Genomic DNA, 25,420 nt, shown 5'->3' with positions numbered 1-25,420 from the left:
TTTGATCAGAGGTTAGTTTGTTTAATAAGGATTGCAACCCGGAGTATATACTTACAGCAATTTGCAAACAAGACACTCAGTTCTCAAGATGGTGTTTTCCCTTTTTATCCCCTACTATGGTTCACCTTCCCAGGGTGACACCCCTTAACTATAATACAATATAAACTAATAAGTAATAGTTGCTAATACAAAGATGTTTCTGCTAGGTGGAGTTCAGTTTATTGTTATTTTCAGTTTCCCAATCCTTCTTCCTCTTGCCTGACCGAGCCCCCTGTCTCATTGACAATAAGAACTAGATTAATTGTTGATTTATTTTTTTCAAATCAATGCGTGTCTATAACTGTGTGTATGTGTTAGAGTACAAGTGCATAGGTTTGTGTGTGTGGGTTTGTAATTGGTGGAGGATGGTATGTGCATTAACATTGGTTCAGGTGTTATTACATGATCGGTTGAAGTTATTACATTTTTCATTAAAAAAAAGTTGTTACCTGATACCGTAACTTGTTAGATTAAGTGGAAAAAGTTATTTTATGACAATTCAACATTTTATCATATTAAGCAACAAGATATTACATTTACCGGTTTTATTACATTATAAATCTAAAAGTTATTACATTAACCGTTGTTACAAGACACAGTATGCATAGTTCTTTCCTTGACCTCATGGATATTATTTAACGTATTATTGATTAGTGTAAGGAGCATTTTAAATCAATATAGATATATAAAATATACAATTTAAGTACTAAGTTCTTGTTTAGAAGATAATGGGTTGAATGTATTGATCAATTGAATACATGAATATACACCTATTGTTGAAACATTATTCTACATAATGACATGTAATAATAATAGTATCATGAGTATATGAAAGAAGATACAATTATCAACACCCCCCCCACACAAACAGGTTCACTATGACATTTTCTATGATAACATTTATCCATTTAGATCCCAATGTGTGATATTACATAGACACAGGGGAGACCTGATCCTAGATCAGAGCTGCATATTATGCTCCACAGAGGTAACCATGGTGATCAGACTAAGTCAACTGTTTAAGAATGGGAGATGGATATGACTGTTCACTAGATGTTTTCTATTGATCCTTTATTTAGGGATCTGGAACCGGTGCTGGAAGGGAGGGAGATGAAATACAGCAAGTTTGTGCTTTCTGGTGTTTCCTCATTGGCCCTAAATAAACAAAGCTCTTCCCACCTAGACAGACATAAGGTTCCTTCTCCAGTGTGTGTTCGCTGGTGTGAATAAAGGGTCCCTGACTGTCTGAAATGCTTCCCACACTGATCACAGCTATAAGGCTTCTCTCCTGTGTGTGTTCGCTGGTGTGCAATCAGGTTGCCTGACTGATTGAAGCTCTTCCCACACTGTCCACAGCTATAAGGCTTCTCTCCAGTGTGTGTTCGCTGGTGTCTAGTTAGTGTTTCTGATAGAGCAAAGCTCTTCCCACACTGACTACAGATATAAGGCTTCTCTCCAGTATGTGTTCGCTGGTGTATAATCAGGGTGGAAACTACAGCAAACCTCTTTCCACACTGATCACAGCAATAAGGCTTCTCTCCTGTGTGTATTCGCTGGTGTTTAGTCAGGTTGCCTGGCCGATTGAAGCTCTTTCCACACTGATCACAACTGTAAGGCTTCTCTCCAGTGTGTGTTCGCTGGTGTGTAGTCAGGTTGCCTGACTGATTGAAGCTCTTCCCACACTGACCACAGCTATAAGGCTTCTCTCCTGTGTGTATTCGCTGGTGTATGGTTAGTTTTTCTGATACGGCAAAGCTCTTTCCACACTGATCACAGCTATAAGGCTTCACTCCAGTATGTGTTCGCTGGTGTGTAGTCAGGGTGGAAGCTACAGCAAAGCTCTTCCCACACTGGTGACAGCTATAAGGCTTCTCTCCAGTATGTACACGCTGGTGTATGGTTAAGGCTCCTGCACTAACAACGCTTTTCCCACAATCAAGGCAGGGGTAAGGCTTCTCCCCTGTATGAATTCTTACATTAGATTTGAAGGTGTTTGATGCAGCAAAACTCTTCCCACACTGATCACAGTGAATAATGAAGCCACTCTGGCTTGTGAAACTCTTCCCACAGTCAGAGCAGCAGTGGTGAGGTTTCTTCCCTGTATGTCTCTGCTGGTGTTTCTTGGGATGTTCTGATTGGGAGAGACTCTTCTCTGTCTTGTCAGCAACATGATGTTGTTGAGGCTCCCCAGATGATAAGCCCCTCCCACTGAGAGAACAGTACAGGGTTTCCCCTGTGAAACAATTACATTGAATAAGTAGGTTTTGGAAATATAGGTTCATAAATAAATATCACTTTTGTAAAAATTATTTGTTATTTAGCAGTGGCTCTTATCCAGAGCGACTTACAGGAGCAATCAGGGTTAAGTACCTTGCTCAAGAGCAGACAGATGTTTTACCTGGTTGGCTCAGATATTCAAACCAGCAACCTTGCGATTACTGGCATTAACCACTAGGCCGCACTCTTCAATACACACCGCGGCCAGTTTTTTAGGTACACGCTCCTCCGTTCACGAAACGGATCGACAATTTACTGTCTACTGAGTGTATACTGTTTATCAATCAATTAACAGAAGTTACAGAAACAGATTGTGGTCTCATCCACACCCCCCCATTGTTCTTACTTGATGAAATCAAATCTCCCTCCTCGTTTCCTTCTCTCACAGTTCCACTCTGCCCTGGTGTTTTCCTGCAGTCGACCAGCCTCACAGACACCCTCTTCAGACCCAGCAGTAAAGCGCTACCAGGAGAGTTATGACCAGGGGACTCTGGCAGGTTGGAGGGGGATGGGCTAGCTCTCCTGGTGACCACACAAAGTATTGTACATAGAATATCATTAGACCAAACATTTAATTACTTTTTTCCTATCCTATCACAGAGTGAATAAATGTAGAGCGTTTGTAGACTTCAAAGAAAAAAATATTAAGTGACAGTTATCAGTACATGATTAAAGAAATTCATATCACAAAGATCACAGATGACAGTGCACACCAAATCTATGACCATAGAGAATGAATTGTAAGCACCAAAATGTGTTTGTCAAAATGATATCTGAAAATGTCAGTTATTGAACATAATACTTATTTTTGCAAAAGCAATTTATGATATATGCAGTTGAAGAATATTCCATTTACCAACACTACATGTAGGACAGACATAAGACGTTCCCACATACAGTATTTAAAAAGAAAAATAAATAAAAAACTACTTCACCTTTATTCAACCAGGCAAGCCAGTTGAGAACAAGTTCTCATTTACAACTGCGACCTGGCCAAGATAAAGCAAAGCAGTGTGACACAAAAATAACAGTTACACATGGAATAAACAAACGCACAGTCAATAACACAATAGAAAAATCAAAATACAGTGTGTGCAAATTAAGTAAGATTAGGAGGTAAGGCAATAAATAGGCCGTAGTGGGGAAATAATTACAATTTCGCAAATAAACACGAGTGACAGATGTGCAGAAGATTCATGTACAAGTAGAGATACTGGGGTGCAAAGGAGCAAAAAAAATGCTAAATAAAATAAATAATATGGGGATGAGATAGTTGGATGGGATATTTACAGATGGGCTTTGTACAGGTGTAATGATCTGTAAGCTGCTCTGATAGCTGATGCTTAAAGATAGTGAGGGAGATATGGGTCTCCAGATTCAGTGATTTTTGCAATCTGTTTCAGTCATTGGCAGCAGAGAACTGGAAGGAAAGGCGGCCAAAGGAGGAATTGGCTTTGGGGGTGACCAGTGAAATATACCTGCTGAAGCACGTGTTACGGGTGGGTGCTGCTATGGTGACCAGCGAGCTGAGATAAGGCGGGGCTTTACCTAGCAAGGACTTATAGATGACCTGGAGCCAGTGGGTTTGGCGACAAATATGAAGCGAGGGCCAGCCAACGAGAGCATACAGGTCGCAGTGGTGGGTAGTATATGGGGCTTTGGTGACAAAACGGATGGCATTGTGATAGACAGCATCCAATTTGCTGAGTAGAGTGTTGGAGGCTATTTTGTAAATGACATCGCTGAAGACAAGGATCGGTAGGATAGTCAGTTTTACGGAGGTATGTTTGGCAGCATGAGTGAAGGATGCTTTGTTGCGAAATAGGAAGCCGATTCTACAATTTAATTTTGGATTGGAGATGCTTATTATGAGTCTGGAAGAGAGTTTACAGTCTAACCAGACACCTAGGTATTTGTAGATGTCCACATATTCTAAGTCAGAACCGTCCAGAGTAGTGATGCTATGCGGGCGGGCAGGTGCGAGCAGTGATCAGTTGAAGGGCATGCATTTAGTTTTACTTGCATTTAAGAGCAGTTGGAGACCACGGAAGGAGAGTTGTATGGCATTGAAGCTCGTCTGGAGGTTAGTTAACACAGTGTCCAAAGAAGGGACAGAAGTATACAGAATGGTGTCGTCTGCATAGAGGTAAATCAGAGAATCACCAGCCGCAAGAGCGACATCATTGATGTATACAGTGAAAAGAGTCGGCCCGAGAATTGAACCCTGTGGCACCCCCATAGTGACTGCCAGAGGTCCGGACAACAGGCCCTCCGATTTGACACACTAATCTCTATCTGAGAAGTAGTTGGTGAACCAGGCGAGGCAGTCATTTGAGAAACAAAGGCTGTTGAGTCTGCTGATAAGAATGCGGTGATTGACAGAGTCAAAAGGCTTGGCCAGGTCGATGAATACGGCTGCACAGTACTGTCTTTTATCGATGGCGGGGGTAAGGCTTTTCCCCTGTATGAATTCTTACATTAGATTTGAAGGTGTTAGATGGTTTAGATTAAAAACTATTGCCGTGTGTCCCAATTCATAGGGGCATGAGAGACTATTCAGTGTTAGAATTGAGTTGGCACTTTATTGGCCCAAACACCCACAGACCCATTAGGTTGAGGTTACTCATGGACAGTAATTAGTCATTTTTATTTTTTTTGCATTGATGCATTGTGTCTTCTAACTGTCCAAGAATAGGATCCAAAGTGTTAGGACATATTTGTTCCCATAAATACAAAGGAGGATGTCTCTCCTCATACCTCTGGCACTTTAGTCAGACTGCCAGACTGTGCACCACAGAGCCAATCAGGAGAGAATACATACAGGTCAAGGATGCCAATTGAAAGTCAAGGGGTGTGAAAATGGACAAACTAAAGTGTGTGCAATATCAAGGGGTAGTCAGTGGACATTCTGAACCTTGTTTGAAGTCACTAGGTCACATGACCAAGGAGTTATTGAAATTCAAATGTAAAAAAGTTTGTACTTTGTTTACGCTCCCTAACTAATTCAACTTGGAATACAAAATGCTGCTCACGTTTCCACATGTTTATTTGGAAAGCAAATTAATGTCCAAATCATGAAAATAAGACCTGTGCAATGTTCTGCGCAATTTTTCCAACATCATGATACTTATTTGGAGTCAGTGGCTCAAGTGGTTTGAAAGCTCGAATATCCGTTGAATATCCAACTTGAAACTGTCTTTACCTCGGTCAGCAATCCAGGGTTTATATAAATCATTGGTGTAGCCTATGCCTAATTATTTCTCCCTGGTTCTGTCTTTACCTGCTGGTTGGGCATTGCCTTGTATCATACATTTGTGTGGGATAGGCTAGTAGGCTAATTGGCTGAAATGACCACCATGCTTTCTTTTGTCCAGCTGTTCAAATCAAACGCATGGCCGTGGAAGATTAAAGATTATGAAAACTAGACCTAGACATTTTATACACCACAATAAGCATACTGTTCATGAAAGTCAACCAAACTTACCTGATCCATCGTGGAAGCTACTGAATTCTTTCTTCAACTTTACTAGTTACTACAGTTACTTTGTCACAACGTTCAGATAAAGAAAAGCTAGACCACACCTTCTTAAATACCAAAACTCGATTTAAGTTGTGACAAATGAACGTCTCATATAGACTAATCTTACATTAGAAACATCCTGCAAAAGCCTGTGGAATTCTATTTGGTTTGAAAACTCGATAGAAGCTGGTAACAAACAACTTCCTGTTGATGCTTTTCGGCTTCTTCTGTGGTGTTTAAGAGGTGCCGCAACCTACTGTACATTGTCATCAACACCTCTCTTCAAGTGGGTGAGGCAGTTATGGGAGTTATTTATTGTTAGGAAATAATTGTTTGTATTGCCTCAAATATATAGAATGTTCAATTAATGGAAAAAAATGTAGCCTATTTTTGGCATAATCAATAAATTAGTAATCTATTTAAACTGTAAATTATTATTTGTATCACGTTTTTTTGTGTCATCCTCAATTATTGTAAGTGCATTAAGTACACGTGTGATTCTATTGTTTTTACATTTGCAAATAAAATTAAAATCACAAATCCAAGGTATTTATAGAAACAACAAAAACAGCTGGCTGGCTGGGTTTGTTGGAAAGTGGCAGGCCGAATTTGAGATTATGGAAATTCCTTGCTATTGTCTTTCAAATTAGCTCATGGCTAGATGCCTTGTGTTAGGTTGCGTCAATCGAATCTGGTATTAGGACAGAAACAGACCGTTCACTTTAGTTTCAGATCAATCATTTAATTCTGCTCATATAATTGCATTGATAATATAAATGGTAAATATGATGTTCGTATATACGGGCTCACTGTAACACCACCCAGGGCACACAGAGAACTGAGTGTCACATCCATTGTTCTTTCTTAAATACTCTGACAGAGATAGTTCCCGCTCACTGCTGGCCTGTCAGAAGGAGGATGAGCATGGTTTAAACTTACTCATCCTATCGTTGGCGTGCAGGCTGGTCCCAGCCTCGTGACGCACTTCCTGTACACTCTGAGCCTGTTATTGTATTTCAATATCAAGTGGTTTCTCATGTAACTCTAGTTTGAGAAATAGCCTTCTGCATGCCTCAACAGTTTTACCCCCTATTTAGCCACAGCCCAGCAGTTAGTCACATACACGGTCTCTTAGGACATAATAATCACACAAGCATGTAGCTTAACAAAACAATAGAACATATTGATACATGTGCTGATGTAAAAAGATAATTATTCCTCACACTTGCCTATGGTTTATAGCCGTCCTCTGAACGGAAGACGCAAAAGTGGCCTGCCAAGGGCTTATATTGACTCTATGAGTGCAGGCTAAGAAACTTCTATTCAGTCAAATAAACACTCTCTCATTGACCTCAACACAAAAACTCCTTGCTTGGTGGGCGAAAAAACTAACAAACGCCACCTGCTGGTGGGAGACAGATTTTCCCTGGAGTTGGGCCTCTCTCTTTGCCTCTTCCTCTCTGACAACGTTCTCTTCCAGAGTCCAGCTATTGTTATAGCTGGCTATTGTTATTGGCGTTGTTGGGTGCATGCCAGCAAAGCAACAACGCAACACTAAACAATACATTAATTGCACTATAACAGTGGCAAACCGTGCCCACAAACTATTAGGGCCTTCATAAAGCTGTCTCAACAGCAGAGCTTTCTTTTCAACACCATGGAGTGAATCCTTACCATGGCTATGCCTGGCCATCAACAGAGCCTTGTCTGGCAGCCACACAGTCCATTCAGCCTCATTTACTGCCTTTCCAAAAATCATAGCTGATATGGCAAACTTGCTAAAATAAATGTGGTTTCTATTGATAATTGAGATGGACAAACTATGGCAAAGGGGAACGATGAGCACATTAGAAGCAATCCATAATTTTGATGAAGACAATGAGAGACATAATAGTAGTCAATCTAAAGACGGACGTATTCAATATAACTGTTTGTTCAGCACTTTTGAAATGTGCAGCAACAGAATTCAGAACACGGGCCATTCTTACAGTATTCTCCCTGTACACAAAGTCAGAACTATAAGATAAATAAAGGGGGTATATGTCTAGGACAGGCTATAGGCTACATGTACACCACCAAGTCAGAACAGTAGGCAAAGTTATGAGGGGGAAAGGAACCTAATTATTAGGGAGAGGCACATGGGCAACTAACTTGAAAATAAGGAAGAGCCGCATACTCTAGGAGCTCAGATGCAAAAATCTAATATCCAACGTTTCGACAGCCAAGCTGTCTTCATCATGGGCAACTAACACCTTACTACACAACATACACTTAGAATTACGTTTTTAGCTACAGTATACATATCTCCCTGGCATATTACATCATTTATGCAGCAGCATTCAAGAAATTTTTGGACTCACCATGTGGCGCTGTGCTCACTTGAACAGGAAGGTGAACAGTTTGAACATCAAACTTTGCCATCAAAGTCTGGCATTCTCTGGATTTATGGTGCTTTCAAGACAACTGGTGTCGTGGAAAATTGTCTTAAGAATAACACTTCTTACAAGAACTTGTAAATTCAATATAGACTTTAATACAGAGTAGTAAAGCCGAGCCAGTCCGCGGAACAACAACTCCCTTCCTTAGGCCCCGGCTCTGCTTTTATGCACATACAATACATAGGTCCACCCTTTATGTAAATGAAGTAAAACCCCCTATGCGTTCTGCCACCATTTTCTTTCAACCCAATGGATAACGCCCATATCTGAGGATAACGCCCACATCTGCTTTTAGCTCTAACATAGTGGTGGCTAGACTCTCCTCATATGGATATCAAAATAATGCATGCATTGCATGCTTACGCTTGGCATATATTTAGTCATGGCCATACATACAGCTTGCCTGGCCGTTGCGTGGTTCCTACTTGGGGATGTATGGCCACCTGTTATCTCCACTCAGGGCCAGCTGCCAGTCTCCTCTTTCGCTAGCTAATGTATTTCTATTTTTCCTTCCTTCAGCACATCTACCTTTCTCCCACATAAATCCCTCCTCTGGGACTAATTAGTCCCACATCAAACATGATTAAACTAGAGACAATAAGGATGGAAGCAAAATAATAGATACATAGAATAATAAGTGTGTTGAACGAAATGTGAAAAGATAAAACATAATCATATACTGGACCAAACATTTCCAATCCAATAACATAGATAGGAGTAAAAGATCCAGTCAAACTTAAAATAGTAAATGAGGATACATATAACAAATCAGTATACTATGAAGAAGCATGAGCATGTAGTACATAGCCTTGCCTGAGGTTATCTCCGTTATGTAGAGTATAGATAGAATATAGAAAATAATAAAAATAATATAACAAGAATTTAAAAGAATAATAAACATAATAGACCTAATTAAAGTTAATATACTTACTATGAATCTGAACAAAGCCTGAGTGAGAAAAAATAAAAGTTACAGACAACATTCCAAATTGAGACACTCTAACACGATTCTCCCTCGCGGACCCCTCTCTAACAGAAATTAAGCATGTATCACTCATTACTGCTAGAAGATTAAGGGCATGGTCCATAGACACTTGTAACCGGAATACCTTCTGTTACCTAGCGTGTAATAAATGATCCTCATTTTAGGAAGGCAAAACTGGCTTGAATTGAAAAGAAAATGCATACATTTATATATGTATGAAAACCATAAAACAAACATAAAATACAACATACACTTGAGGTTTGTTCAAAGTCATACCAGAATTTACATCATAGGGACACATTCCTCATTTCCACATATAGGGCAATCCTCTCTTTGGCACATTGCACAGAATAATGGTTCAGGATGATGGTAATGTCCATCATTGTCCTCTTGGGAGCACCACTTGCAACGCCTGGGTTGCAGACATTTTTTGTGTACATGGACAAGCACTATCTCATCCGAATCGGGGTCTTTGGCATACACAGGAAACCCACCAGGATGCCAATCATGGCACTCATAACCTCCCCCAAGAATTACCCCATGACGACAGTTAGGATTACCAAAAGGGCAATCAAGGGGTCCTCCAACAGCATTGCAAGGTTTTCCATACTTGTCCGTATAATGTCCAGGGTTACCAGGGACAGGATTGATTATGAGAGGTGGATCCAGTATATGTTCCTTAAACTTCTTTCTTGACCCCCTCTTATGTCTAGGGTCTGCTCCATGTACTGACATCTGTTTAACAGTGGTTTTGACCACAAGTGATTTAACCAAAGGCACCACACAGCAAAATAAAATGCCCAATGCCACTAGACCTCCACCCATCATAATGGCCAGCCTAGTAAACATAGCACCCCATTTTCCCAAAGCCAGGTCCAACCAATCCCAGGCATGAGAATCAAACCCAGCATTCGCCTTTACTTCTGCTCTTAACCCTTTAAGTTAATTCATAGCTAGGGAAAATGTTCCATTAGGTGCAGTGTTGTTGGGAATAAAAGTACAATAGCCAGTTGAGAGCTTCCCTATTCTGCCATGTCATCTGGCTTGTGGCCTTTACCTGTTCTCCTAAGGCTGTCAAGGCAGAGTCAGTATAATTAATACATCTTTGTTGGTTATAGTATATATAATTAATCCACTCTAAGTTCTTAGTGGGTGTTACCCACAAAAATATAGATTCAAATCCAGATTTAATCTCATCTCTGGCCTTAAACTCATTGGGCACACCTCTGGGTTGTCCAATTGAATCAAGGTACACTCTAGGATCTGATTCATACTCCCTCCTAGTTCTAGTTTTAACATGCTCCTCCTGTGGTGTTTTGATGATGGTAACCTGTTGGACTGCTCTGACTAAAGCACATAATCCAGTCCATTCTTCAGGAAGAACATTCAGAAGTTTGTTTTTCCCACACATCCAAAAGCTATCAGCAATACCTCTATCTTGGGTTTTTAACATAGTAAGAGAGGTGCAACCTGAGTGATGTGGCCACACGAACCCCTCCTATTGGTAATTAATCCTTTCTCATCAAATTTGCGAATCCCCGCAATCTCTAACACCCAGATAGTGTCACATTTAACAGTTGTGTTTCCTACATTAATCCCACCAATACCATAGTTATAGAAACATTCATATTTTCCCTTAACCACAGTACTTTTGTCTATCTGAGGTCTAGTTAAATCAGTTTTAATGTTGTATGCAGCACATTCCTTATTAGCCAGTACAGTCTCATTTAACATAGTTTCACCCCTAGTACTACCCAAGGCCATTCTGCATTCAATGTCACACAAAGGAATATGGTACTTTCCCGGTCTACAATTAGCATTTTTCCAATTAGCACAACTGTCAAATGATGCAGGTTCAGGTACTATTAACATTTCAGACAAGGGTGATTTGCTGCACAAGATACAATTGTCCATTCTATGTCTGTCCGCCGTATACCTAGCCCATTTATACCAATCATTCTTTACCGCTTCTTCCAATGTTTTGTCCTTGAGCGTTTCTGGTTCTAACATACTTGCTGTTTCATCCGCGTCATCCTCTTGAGGTGGACTGTTGGGTTTTGTCAACAAGTTCCAAATGTCAGTAAAGAACCCTCCTGTTTCTGATGCTTTTGGTTTGGTTGTAGGTATAGTGGATTTCTCACCCAGAGTAGTAGTTGGTCCTCTGGTGGTGACCACTGTGGTGTGTACAGCAGCTGCCACAGTCGTCGTGGTTCTAGTCGTTGTAAGCACCTCTAGATTGGGTGCCGGTGTGAATTCGATTTTCATGGTGGTTGAACTGCCCCCTTCAGTCAGTCTTGTACGTGCCAGTTCAACTATAAATTCTTCTCCTTCAACGGGTTCAATGTTATTTATGCTGAGCACCCATTCATTTTCTTCTTTGGTTATTGTTAAGTCACATCCTTTCGGATCCCAAATCACTTCTCCCTTCATCTGATGATGAGTCCATCCACAGTATGCGACATCAGGTAGGGGTTTTACCCTGTATATTGCGACCGATCTTTGTTCTCCTGTTTCCGTTATGATCTGAGGTGGGACTGGAATGCTAACCTTGTTTGTCCTACCCGGTTGTTTGGCAGGTTCCTCTCTTTTTTTCCTATTCAATTGTTCATCAAGGGGACCGGGTGAGTGTCGAGAAGTCAATTGTGGGAAAAGTCCCTTGCCCTTCGGCCCTTGGAACGTCTCCCTCTTCTCTCCTTTGGGAAGTTTCTCCTCCTGCTGTTTGAGTAGTTTCTCCTTCGGCAGCTCCTGTTGGGCTCGTCTCTCCTTCAGTAGCTTCTGTTGGGATATTTTCTTCTTCAGTGGCTCCTGTAGGGGTAGTTCCTTCTTTAGTTTGTGGATCTCCCTCCTCTGATCCACCTGGCTCCCCATCTGGGTAGGCATCAAGTCCAGGGAAGAATTGTTCCCATTCTCTGGGGTGTACTTCTGGGTCCCATTGTATTGGGCTTTTGCCATAGATATCTGCCACAGTAGGCATATCACCAGGAGTATCAGGCATATCGTATTCCCCCCACCCTGGAGTCTCTGGTCCCACAGGTTTGAATATTGTTGGTTGGCCGGTTTCTTCTCCCGCCCTGTCTCTTCGTTTACTTCTTCTGAGAGCAGTTGGCGGTGTATCAGTTGTCTATTGGCTTCCACTTGGCCTGTTAGCTTCCTGGCTTCCTTTTGGAGCCACGATTTCTTCCGCTGCTCCTTCTCCTGTCGCGCCCCCGTTTGGTGTATCAGCATCCTCAGCATCCTCTGGGTCCTCATTTCTATCTGGTTGTTTCCTCCTTTCTGTTGGGATCCTGGTGCAGTGGTTGAGATGATACCACGTCTTGCTTCCTTTCACCTGGACGGCTGTTGATGTTGCTTCGGCCACCTCGTAGGGTCCTTCTCTCCTTGGTTGATCCCACTTTCTCCGGAACACCCGAATGTAGACCAGGTCCCCTGGTATTACCTGGCGTGGCCCCTCTGGTCTCTGCTCCGGTTCCTTCTTTTTCTCCTGTGAATATATAGCTTCATGTATCTTGGTTAGGTGCTTTACATATGATTTTAGTTCTGTTTCTAGTATGTCTAAAGAGGGACCTTTGTACAGTCCCCCTAGTGATGGCACAGGCATGGGTCGACCCGTAAGCATTTCATGCGGTGACAAGTGCGTGTTTCTGTTAGTTTCCATGCAACTACTCATTAGTGCAAGCAGCAAAGCATCTACCCAGTTGAGCCCTGTGGATAGGCAAATCTTTATTATTTTGTTTTTCAGCGAGCCGTTGGCTCTCTCTACGATTCCTTGCGATTGGGGATGATACACACATCCTAGTCTTTGTTTCATCCTTAGCTTCTGTATTATGATTTTTACCACTTTTTGTATAAACGCTGCGCCATTGTCTGAGCTGATTTCTGATTGAATACCAAACCTAGGTATTACTTCTTTTGATAAGAATTTTATCACGGTGCTTGCTCCTTGATCAGCCGACGGTACTGCTTCTATCCACCTGCTAAACCTGTCTATGATGACTAACATGTATCTTTTACCATATGCAGGTTTTATCATGTCTACGTAGTCCATCACAATGTGTCGGAATGGACCTTCTGGGACCGGTATGTGACCTATGGGCGTGGTTATGCCTTTACGTATGTTGTTTTTCGCGCATATTTCACATTTTGACAGGACGTCATCTACTGTTGCCTGTAGATAAGGAGACCAAAAACCTTGTTTTCTGATTTGTCTTACCACCTCCCCCTTGCACAATGATCTAGATCATGTGCATCATTAATAAGCAAAACCAATAAGGTGGTGGTGGCAAGTATGGCACCATCATGTGTTCTCCATACCCCATGTCTATCAACAGAGGCTCCCCTCTGTATCCAGGTATTTTTCTCAGTAATTGTGGCACGAGCCTGAATTTGAATCAACTCAGCTGGAGTTGTGAGTGGCGCAATTCCGATTACATCTAACAACGGTGCCGTTACAATAGGGACAATACATCTAGATGCCTTTTTAGCAGCCTCATCAGCTGCATTATTACCCCTAATGACGAAGTCATTACCTTTTTTGTGAGCTTGACATTTTATTATGGCCAGTTTCTTAGGGTACATTAAAGCTGTCATTAGTTTCATGATTTGCGCATGATGTTGGATGGGAGTTCCATCACTCTTTTTAAACCCTCTTTGTTTCCAGACCGCGCCAAACAGATGACATACCCCATGTGCATAAGCCAAATCGGTATAGATGTTAACTGTCTTTCCCTTTCCTAGTACACAGGCGGCCGTTAATGCCTGTAGTTCAGCCAATTGGGCTGAACACGGTTGGGGGCAATATTCTAATACTACCTCGGTGAAAGTTTTACCTTGTTCCTTAACCACTGCAAACCCTGCATGATTACCAGTGTAGTCCTTAAAACAAGAACCATCTACAAAGTAATTCTCCAAGTTACTTCCCTCACGGTCCATTAGTGGAATGGACTCTAAGTCTGGGCGTAGTTTGGTAAATGTTAGAGCTTCTGCAACACAGTCATGTGCTCGCCCTTCAAAGTCAAATGGAATTCTGTCAGCTGGATTGACAGTGTTGCATCATTTAATGGAAACGTCCGGGTAAGTGAGTAAAGTCATGTAGTCCAAAGTTCTAGCGTTAGTTAACACAAATCTACCCTGTTCTATTAGCTCCACTATTTTATGATGGGTGCTTATAATCACGGGATATCCCATGGTGATAGTTGAGGCTTTGTCATATGCATAATGCAGAGCCGCCAACCCCTGATAACAGGGTGGGTAGCCTTGGGCTACTGGATCTAATTTAGAACTGTAGTATGCGATAGGCTGTTTCTTCCTACCACTACATGTTTCCTGCATGAGAATAGCAGCCGCATAGTTGTCACACCTATTTGCTACGTATAACAAAAATGGTTTAGTGTAGTCGGGGGCCGCTAGGGCCGGTGCTGTCTGCATCTCTTTTTTAAGTGTTTCAAACGCAATTACAGCATCCGCGTTCCACTCCAGCGGTGCTCTTAGATTAAGCTGTCCTGCTTCCTTCATTATTTCTCTCAGAGGAGCTGTCTTGACTACATACTCCTCTATCCAGTCAGAGCTAAATCCTGTCATTCCTAAAAAGGTCATCATTTGCGCTACCGTTTGTGGTAATGGTGCTTTGCTAATTCCCTCTAGCTGTCCTGGAGCTATGGCTTTGGTTCCATGGGCTTGAATAAATTTACCCCATCTCCTCACTGTTCTGTCTACATCTGTCTCAATTCCTCCTAACCAATATACGTTGGCCATGACTCCTGTGCTTTCCACTGGCAATTGTAGTCCTATTTTTTCTATTATCACCCCGTCAGGGGAACATTTAATTTGTATACCCATTTTGCATAGGGCATCTCTTCCTAAAAGATTAACCGGTGTTTGATCTGATACCAGTATTGGAATTGTGGCTAACTTGCCATCAGCGGTAAGACGAACTGGAGCGGTCATTGGAATCAGCTGCGTGTTCCCTGAGAATCCTATTGTTTTGGCATATTTACCAGACATGGGGAGATGAGAGGCATAATTTGAACTCACACATGTGTAAGTGGCTCCAGTATCTATCATCATGGGTATGCCTTCATTTTCTATTTGAACCTGCAGCATAGGTTCTTGGTCAGCTCTCGTGGTTACTATTGGGAACTGACCCTCCCCTTTAGGATTCTCTGGGCATCCCTAGTATGTCTGATTAGGTCCCGACCATGGGTTCACAGGGCCCGGGGGTGGGTTTTGGTTGCCCTGCCATCCACCAGTAGGGCCCCAGCCATTCTGGTTTTCACTAGCAAGTGGCCGCCAGCCATCGGAGCTGTTGTTTGTTGGTGGACGCCTATTGTAGGTGTTATCCCCAGTCCGATCCTGCCACGGGTTTGCGGGACATTCACGTCTGGTGTGTCCTGGTTGGTAGCAACCCCAACACACACCAGGCGGCCCCCGCGGGGTCCTGGGCCCTCTCCTTTGATCCACCTGTATGCTTTTCTGTTGTCTATTCCCACCATTCCAATTCGGGGGCTGTGCATACACATTTGCTACTGGCAATGGGGCAGGCACTTGGGTCCGGCCGGGGGTTAACGGTTGCGGCCCTCCTGGGGAAACAGCAGCCATTGTTCCTATCTCGGGCACAGGAGTGGTTACCGAGGCCTGGATTTCTTCTTTCCCTTGGTCAGTTCTTCCAGCTGCAACTGGGCCAACCTTCTCTGGATTTCCTTTCCTTGTTCAGCTTGTTTCTGCTCTTCCTTTCTATGTTTCTCCACAGAGTGAATTACATAGTCACAGAATTCCTTGTAAGGTTTTGAAGTAAGTCCCACTACGTCCTCCAGTCGGTTCCTCACCGGCTGGGGCATGGCTTCCACCACTGAGGTCCGGAACATTGTTGTCATCAGTTCATTTTCCTCCGGGTCCTGCTCTGTTTCCATTCTCCATCTTTTCAATTGTCCATGCAGGTATGCAGCCGGGTTTTCTGTAGCTCCAATGGCCTCTCCCCTTAGTGCCTTGGGGTCCACTTTTGTTGGGTATGCTGCCCTTAGGGCCCTGCAGACGGCAGGCCTATGCCTGTCAAACATCAGTCCATCCCTTGACACCTCCCACTCTGTGCCGTTGATTCCTCCCTCCTGCATGATTTCTCCCATTCTCTGCACGCTCGTTACCCTTGCCAACAATGCCCTTATGTCGCCCACCGCCAGCAATTTCCCCATTGTAAATTCTTCTTTTACTTTATTAAATCCTTTTTTTTTGTTTTGATTTTATTCCTTAAAATGTCTATTATTTTCTATTTATATTTATTTGCTCGCTATTTTATCCGATTGCTTCTTATTGCTTCGTTCCTATTTTATTCCGTCTGTCTTCCTATTTCTCAGGGTTTTTCCAGACCCTCTCTGTCTCTCCTAGTTATCGTAAGCTGATCCTTTTTCCCTAAGCTGCGGCCCCCTAGGGATCCAGCAGCTCTATGGTATTTTATTCTTTACTGGTGTTTCTACTGCGCTATGCTATCCGATTCGTGAATGCTATAACTTTATATCGCGGTTCGGTATTTTATCTTATTTTATTCTAGCTAACTTGGCTTTATTTAACTACTCACTGTAGTTTATATTTTATTGGTATGTTTTTCCTTTCCTGCCTACACACTATGTGTATGCGTTTACTGCTTTTTGTTGTATCCTATGTATTTCCCAGTTTTATCAGTTTAACATACTTTATTATATCAATGTTCTATTTTTACATATAGCTGTCCTTATCCGTTATCTATTGGTTTTGTCCCCTTTTCCCCAACGAGAGTTTAACCCTACTCTCCCTCCTATATCATATATCAAGCGGCTGTCACAGGGGAGCCTCACAGTTCCTCCTATGTCCCAAAATAGCGCACTCACACACACACAATATTTCTTCTTCTTGCTCCACACTTCTGGCTCGCTTCTGATATACTTCCTATACCTAAACTTTTACTCATTCAGTCTTTTATTTGCATTCATACAATCTTTATTCACATTCGTTCATTCACACCTCGCCTTACCTAAAGCGACCTATAAACCTCAGCCACATGAGGTCTAGCATTGTCTTGCATTAGGAGGAGCCCAGGGCCAACCGCACCAGCATATGGTCTCACAAGGGGTCTGAGGATCTCATCTCGGTACCTAATGGCAGTCAGGCTACCTCTGGCGAGCACATGGAGGGCTGTGCGGCCCCCCAAAGAAATGCCACCCCACACCATGACTGACCCAACGCCAAACCGGTCATGCTGGAGGATGTTGCAGGCAGCAGAACGTTCTCCACTGCGTCTCCAGACTCTGTCACGTCTGTCACGTGCTCAGTGTAAACCTGCTTTCATCTGTGAAGAGCACAGGGCACCAGTGGCGAATTTGCGAATCTTGGTGTTCTCTGCCAAATGCCAAACGTCCTGCACGGTGTTGGGCTGTAAGCACAACCCCCACCTGTGGATGTCGGGCCCTTGTGCTCCTCCTTGCACAAAGGCGGAGGTAGCGGTCCTGCTGCTGGGTTGTTGCCCTCCTACGGCCTCCTCCACGTCTCCTGATGTACTGGCCTGTCTCCTGGTAGCGCCTCCATGCTCTGGACACTACGCTGACAGACACAGAAAACCTTCTTGCCACAGCTCGCATTGATGTGCCATCCTGGATGAGCTGCACTACCTGAGCCACTTGTGTGGGTTGTAGACTCCGTCTCATGCTACCACTAGAGTGAAAGCACCGCCAGCATTCAAAAGTGACCAAAACCTCAGCCAGGAAGCATAGGAACTGAGAAGTGGTCTGTGGTCCCCACCTGCAGAACCACTCCTTTATTGGGGGTGTCTTGCTAATTGCCTATAATTTCCACCTGTTGTCTATTCCATTTGCACAACAGCATGTGACATCTATTGTCAATCAGTGTTGCTGCCTAAGTGGACAGTTTGATTTCACAGAAGTGTGATTGACTTGGAGTTACATTGTGTTGTTTAAGTGTTCCCTTTATTTTTTTGAGCAGTGTTTAAAGATTTAGAATAAAATAAAGGTTTTTAAAAATAATTTACCTTCAATGAATGAAATCTTTCCTCCAAGAGGTGTGTGTCTGTCTGAGGCCTGGTGTCGGGTTACTCCAAACCTACAACCTAATTTTGACCAAAATATACCGGAGAGATTACTGCTTCCAAGGTTTTATTTTTCCAAGCTATACGGAGGGTGCTCTAGCCAACAAACAGCAGAGACCTGAGGACACCATTCCAACCTGGAACTGAGCCAGATACAAATTCAATTAGCACTAAGGTGTAAGCGTCAGGAGTCTTTGAAGCGTCCTCTGAAGCCCCCTCCTGCTGTTCAAAGACCATTCACTGGCATTTTCTACAATAAATCTGCCTCCAGAAATAAAAGCTTCTCCCAAGTGGGTGTGACACCTACTCCCATTGCCTGCTGCACTGCTGCTTGGATTCCACCTGGCGATCTGTTCACCGTCTGCCCTAGGCTGTCTCCCCCTGTCTGGTACAGGTACCTCCACCACACTCACCCCTCTCTCCTGAGCTTTCGCTCGCCTCCAGCACATACGCACTGTTGGGGCGAGTGACTGAGCTTACAATGGCTAGCCCCAAGTCGTTATATATTTAAAAATATTATTGTGCATTTTGCTATTTCGCTATTTGTCTCATGACTCCTGCATACTTTGTTGACTACAAACTTTCTTTACCCAACCATGGGACAGACTATGTTTGTTCCCACACTCGGGACTCTGACTCTCTTTTTGTTACACAGACTTTGGCCTTCCATCCTATTCTAACCTTGCCGGCTTTGTATTCATGTTTCCTGATGAAATTGCTGTACAATATGATCTTGTTGCCATCTGACACACATTCAGATGTCATAAATCAGCACTGCAGAGCTTTCCCTGTACTATGCCGTGCCTTGATTGTCTTACTGTTGATGATATCTGGAAATGTGCACGTACACCCTGGCCCATCTACTGTTACTAGCCCCAATTCTGACTTGTGCTCTGGTATCTGCTTCACTGATTTCTGCTCTCATAAAAGCCTAGGTTTTCTGCACTTTAACACTAGAAGCTTATTACCTAAAATGGATCAATTGAAAGTGTGGGTTTACAGCTCCAATCCAGATGTGTTGGTCATTACTGAGACGTGGTTAAGGAAGAGTGTTTTGAAAACTGATGTTAACCTTTCTGGTTATAACCTTTTTCAGCAAGACAGATCTTCCAAAGGTGGGGGAGTGGCAATCTTTACCAAGGATCACCTTCAGTGCTCGGTTGTCTCCACCAAGTCTGTCCCCAAACAATTTGATTTGCTGGTTTTAAGCATTAAACTTTCAAATTGCTCTTTGTTGACTGTTGCTGGGTACTGTTGTTCAGAGTAAATAACTCATGGATACTAGAAAAGCTTAACCAAGTTTAATTCTTCCCAAAGGGTCGAAACAGCTGTTGTTAGGGTTCGTTCCTCAATCATTGGTTCATTGGTGAAATTAGCATTATGACAATATCTTTAATTAAATCATTAAAAAACCTTTATTAACGCAATTGCAGACAGAAGTTGACAATCAGGAACATAGCACGCATGTTTCCGAGTAAGTTCTGCATCAAACAAAAAAGTCTCCAGTTGTTTTGTTACACCCTTAGTCTATCTTGGTGATGTCACTACCTACGTCATTACCTTTTTACTCCTGAGACCAAAACCCTATATAAACAATGGCTTTTAGTGTTATCTACAACTTAGCAGTAAACGTCCACTCCCCAAAGCTGATTTATTGTCGAATGTTTGACTAGTCTTATCTCCTCCACTCCCCTGCAGGGCTCCTTCTTCACAGTCACACATTCTCAGAGGGGCCATTTTATAAGAAAGAGAGAGAGAACTAAAAAACTATTGTGGAATACTAAACCTCTACAATGAATATATATTGTTAATCTGTAGTCTACGACCCAATTAATGTAAGGAGGGAGGGGTCTTATAACCCCTCCTCTTCTATTAATATACTGCTCAAAAAATAAAGGGAACACTTAAACAACACATCCTAGATCTGAATGAAAGAAATAATCTTATTAAATACTTTTTTCTTTACATAGTTGAATGTGCTGACAACAAAATCACACAAAAATAATCAATGGAAATCCAATTTATCAACCCATGGAGGTCTGGATTTGGAGTCACACTCAAAATTAAAGCGGAAAACCACACTACAGGCTGATCCAACTTTGATGTAATGTCCTTAAAACAAGTCAAAATGAGGCTCAGTAGTGTGTGTGGCCTCCACGTGCCTGTATGACCTCCCTACAACGCCTGGGCACGCTCCTGATGAGGTGGCAGATGGTCTCCTGAGGGATCTCCTCCCAGACCTGGACTAAAGCATCCGCCAACTCCTGGACAGTCTGTGGTGCAACATGGCATTGGTGGATGGAGCAAGACATGATGTCCCAGATGTGCTCAATTGGATTCAGGTCTGGGGAACGGGTGGGCCAGTCCATAGCATCAATGCCTTCCTCTTGCAGGAACTGCTGACACACTCCAGCCACATGAGGTCTAGCATTGTCTTGCATTAGGAGGAACCCAGGGCCAACCGCACCAGCATATGGTCTCACAAGGGGTCTGAGGATCTCATCTCGGTACCTAATAGCAGTCAGGCTACCTCTGGCGAGCACATGGAGGGCTGTGCGGCCCCCCAAAGAAATGCCACCCTACACCATGACTGACCCACCGCCAAACTGGTCATGCTGGAGGATGTTGCAGGCAGCAGAACGTTCTCCACGGCGTCTCCAGACTCTGTCACGTCTGTCACGTGCTCAGTGTGAACCTGCTTTCATCTGTGAAGAGCACAGGGCACCAGTGGCGAATTTGCCAATCTTGGTGTTCTCTGGCAAATGCCAAATGTCCTGCACGGTGTTGGGCTGTAAGCACAACCCCCACCTGTGGATGTCGGGCCCTCATACCACCCTCATGGAGTCTGTTTCTGACCGTTTGAGCAGACACATGCACATTTGTGGCCTGCTGGAGGTCATTTTGCAGGGCTCTGGCAGTGCTTCTCCTGCTCCTCCTTGCACAAAGGCGGAGGTAGCGGTCCTGCTGCTGGGTTGTTGCCCTCCTACGGCCTCCTCCACGTCTCCTGATGTACTGGCCTGTCTCTTGGTAGCGCCTCCATGCTCTGGACACTACGCTGACAGACACAGCAAACCTTCTTGCCACAGCTCGCATTGATGTGCCATCCTGGATGAGCTGCACTACCTGAGCCACTTGTGTGGGTTGTAGACTCCGTCTCATGCTACCACTGGAGTGAAAGCACCGCCAGCATTCAAAAGTGACCAAAACATCAGCCAGGAAGCATAGGAACTGAGAAGTGGTCTGTGGTCCCCACCTGCAGAACCACTCCTTTATTGGGGGTGTCTTGCTAATTGCCTATAATTTCCACCTGTTGTCTATTCCATTTGCACAACAGCATGTGACATTTATTGTCAATCAGTGTTGCTTCCTAAGTGAACAGTTTGATTTCACAGAAGTGTGATTGACTTGGAGTTACATTGTGTTGTTTAAGTGTTCCCTTTATTTTTTTGAGCAGTGTACAACATAAGAATAATCAATTATTCTAATACATCAAACATTTTGGTACAACCCTTTTCATGACCCCGAGGTGAACCCGACACTGTAATTCAGACATCAAAAACATTTCACACAAGCACTGATATTTATACACTTTCTCCCAGGCTGAGTCTCCTCCTCCACAGCCAATGCATCCCTGTTGCTAGATAGAACCTTAGTGATATCTGTTCTTCCTCACTTCATCTGACCTGACCTCTACCCCAAAGTGCTCACTCCTCCCTAACTCAAGGCTGTCATGGTGGTTGATACCAGAGAATCGCTGAAGGCTAACAATAACATATCCTGACATAATGTAAACGTTATACATCACCCTCTCCCTCAGTGACAGTGTTAGGTTCTAAGCTCTCCACCCGTCTCCCCAACACACTCCAAAGCCATCTGACTTCTACGGATAACCATTAACTTCTGATGTAACAACCAGTCTCTTTCACTGTTACCGGTACATATATTATCCTTCTGAGTATAACAATGTTCCAAGTTTAACCCAGAACCTAACATTAGTAAACCGACCGACGACTTCGAGCGGCGGAGCGGGAGTTGACATGACAATAGGACCTGTTTCAAATGAACACTTTTACGCTCAACAAAGCCAGTTCATATTCGCTCTGGAATGGGAAAAATATCCTTTCTATTTTATTTAGCTAAGTTCAATTATATTCTTCTTACTATAAAAAAATTATTTAATATAAAATAATTACATGGGCCTTATAAGCATATTTTGTCAGCTAAATGAACAAGCCTACAGCCTATGGCATGGAGCATAGCCAGATAACACACAGTCGGTAGGCCAACTCATTCTGTTCTTCTAAAATACATTTTTTATATATATCATAATGTTTTGTTAGACCTGACAAATAAATAATGGATTATCCCAGACAAATAAATAATGGATTATCCCAGATAACCTATTTGCTATGCTCTTGCCTAAACCTAGCAACCAGTTTTCTTATGAGCAAACCATATTCTGTTTTATTTGGAATGGCAAGCCAGACAAAATTAAAACAGCCTATTTATATAACGAATATAAATTCGGAGGGCAGAAATGATTAAATATTAAAGCATTACCACCAGATACTGACTGGTTTTCGGATCCACTTCCCTACCTTTAAGGTATCTGTGACCGGCATATCTGTATTCCCAGTCAATTGAAAACCATAGATTAGGGCCTAATCATTTTTTCCCCATTGACTGATTTCCTTATATGAAATGTAACTCAGTAAAATCTTTTAAATTGTTGCATGTTGCGTTTATATTTTTGTTCAGTGCAGATGATCAGGACAGTCTAGAGTACTATTTGCCTGAAGAGGTGAAGTCTTGCAATGAGCTATATGACTGTACTTCTGATTCTAATTCTCAAGAGGAAAGTTAAAACCCTCAGCCATGAGGTCACTGAGACGGACCAACAGTTGTAAGGGGATCGTCTGAAAGGGGCTGACATGCAGGCAGTGGTGGAAAAAGTACCCAATTGTCATACTTGAGTAAAAGTAAAGATATCTTAAAAGAAAATGACTCAAGCGGCAGTCACCCAGTAAAATACTACTTGAGTAAAAGTCCAAAAGTATTTGGTTTTAAATGTAGTTAAGTATCAAAAGTAAATGTAATCGCTAAAATATACTTAAGTATCAAAAGCGTAAAAGTATAAATCATTTCAAATTCCTGATATTAAGCAAACCAGACGGCACAATTTTCTAGATTTTTTTAAATTAACGGATAGCCAGGGGCACACTTCAACACTCAGACATAATTTACAAATGAAGCATTTCTGTTTATTGAGTCTGCCAGATCAGAGGCAGTAGGGATGACCGGGGATGTTCTCTTGATAAATGCCTGAATTAGACAATTTTCCTGTCCTGCTAAGCATTCAAAATGTAACTAGTACTTTTGGGTGTCAGGAAAAATGTAAGGAGTAAAAAGTACATTATTTTGTTTAGGAATGTAGTGGAGTAAAAGTAAAAGTTGTCAAATATATATAGTCAAGTAAAGTACAGATACCCCAAAAACTACTTAAAACCTGTTGAGGACAGACGTCCCGCTAGCGGAACCCCTAGCCAACATCCAATGGAACAGCAGGGCGCGAAATACAAAACATAAAAAATATAATAATTTCAATTTCTCAAACATACGACTATTTTACACCATTTTAAAGATACACTTCTCCTTAACCTGTTAGGGCTAGGGGGCAGTATTTACACGGCCGGATAAAAAACGTACCCGATTTAATCTGGTTACAACTCCTGCCCAGTACCTAGAATATGCATATAATTATTGGCTTTGGATAGAAAACACCCTAAAGTTTCTAAAACTGTTTGAATGGTGTCTGTGAGTATAACAGAACTCATATGGCAGGCAAAAACCTGAGAAGATTCTGACCAGGAAGTGGCCTGTCTGACAAGGTGTTGTTCTTCTTGCCTCTGTTTATTGAAGACTGAGGATCTTTGCTGTAATGTGACACTTCCTACGGCTCCCATAGGCTCTCAGAGCCCGGGAAAAAGCTGAACGATATCGAGGCAGCCTCTGGCTGAAACACATTATCGCCTTTGACAAGTGGCCGATCAGAGGACAATGGGCTTAGGCGCGTGTCCGAGTCGACCCTGTGCTTTATTTTCTTTCGTCTGTTTACCTAATTGCAGATTCCCGGTCGGAATATTATCGCTTTTTTACGAGAAAAATTGCATAAAAATGGATTTTAACCTGTTAGGGCTAGGGGGCAGTATTTACACCGCCGGATAAAAAACGTACCCGATTTAATCTGGTTACCACTCCTACCCAGTAACTAGAATATGCATATACTTATTAGATATGGATAGAAAACACCCTAAAGTTTCTAAAACTGTTTGAATGGTGTCTGTGAGTATAACAGAACTCATATGGCAGGCAAAACCTGAGAGATTCCTTTACAGGAAGTGGCCTGTCTGACCATTTATTGGCTTTCTTTGTCATCTCTATCTATTACAAAGGATCTCTGCTGTTACGTGACACTTCCTACGGCTCTAATGGGCTCTCAGAGCCCGGGAAAAACCTGAATGACGTAATTCAAAGCCCTGGCTGAAACACACGAGCGCTTTTGCTAAGTGGTCTATCAGAGGACAAAGGGCTTAGGCTCGTGCACTGGCCGCCCCCGCCTTTCTGTTTTTCCCTCTATTTACCGAAACGCAGATTCCCGGTCGGAATATTATCGCTTTTCTACGAGATAAATTGCATAAAAATTGATTTTAAACAGCGGTTGACATGCTTCGAAGTACGGTAATGGAATATTTAGAATTTTTTTGTCACGAAATGCGCCATGCGCACGACCCTGATTTACCATTTCAGATAGTGTCTAGAACGCACGAACAAAACGCCGCTGTTTGGATATAACGATGGATTATTTGGGACCAAACCAACATTTGTTATTGAGGTAGAAGTCCTGGGAGTGCATTCTGATGAAGAACAGGAAAAGTAATAACATTTTTGTTATAGTAAATCTGATTTTGGTGAAGGCTAAACTTGCTGGGTGTCTAAATAGCTAGCCCGTGATGGCTGGGCTATGTACTTAGAATATTGCAAAATGTGCTTTCACCAAAAAGCTATTTTAAAATCGGACATATCGAGTGCATAGA

General features: G+C 42.6%; 1 protein-coding gene across 1 annotated transcript; it reads right to left on the bottom strand.

Moving 5' to 3' along the window:
• Positions 1 to 12,508, bottom strand: LOC115198800 (zinc finger protein 345). The gene is made up of 3 exons (XM_029761127.1): positions 11,937 to 12,508; positions 2,663 to 2,838; positions 1 to 2,272 (listed from the first exon to the last, which is right to left on the bottom strand). The coding sequence occupies exons 1-3, from the start codon at positions 12,506 to 12,508 to the stop codon at positions 1,089 to 1,091; spliced, it is 1,932 nt and encodes a 643-aa protein (XP_029616987.1). The 3' UTR covers positions 1 to 1,088.
• Between the last annotated feature and the right edge of the window lie 12,912 nt (positions 12,509 to 25,420).

The sequence above is a fragment of the Salmo trutta genome, chromosome 1 (assembly GCF_901001165.1).
Source record: "Salmo trutta chromosome 1, fSalTru1.1, whole genome shotgun sequence".
NCBI classification, from domain to species: Eukaryota; Metazoa; Chordata; class Actinopteri; order Salmoniformes; family Salmonidae; genus Salmo; species Salmo trutta.
This window is presented reverse-complemented; position numbering and strand designations above follow the sequence as displayed.

What these genes read in the sequence shown, in the direction of transcription:
- LOC115198800 (XM_029761127.1), bottom strand. Translation starts at nt 12,508, where the DNA reads ATGAGGACCCAGAGGATGCTGAGGATGCTGATACACCAAACGGGGGCG. An exon ending in AAAGGAGAGAAGAGGGAGAC is followed by an intron (nt 2,839 to 11,936) that starts GTTCCAAGGGCC and finishes TGTGGTCACCAG; the next exon opens with GAGAGCTAGCCCATCCCCCT. An exon ending in GGGAGATTTGATTTCATCAA is followed by an intron (nt 2,273 to 2,662) that starts GTAAGAACAATG and finishes ATTGTTTCACAG; the next exon opens with GGGAAACCCTGTACTGTTCT.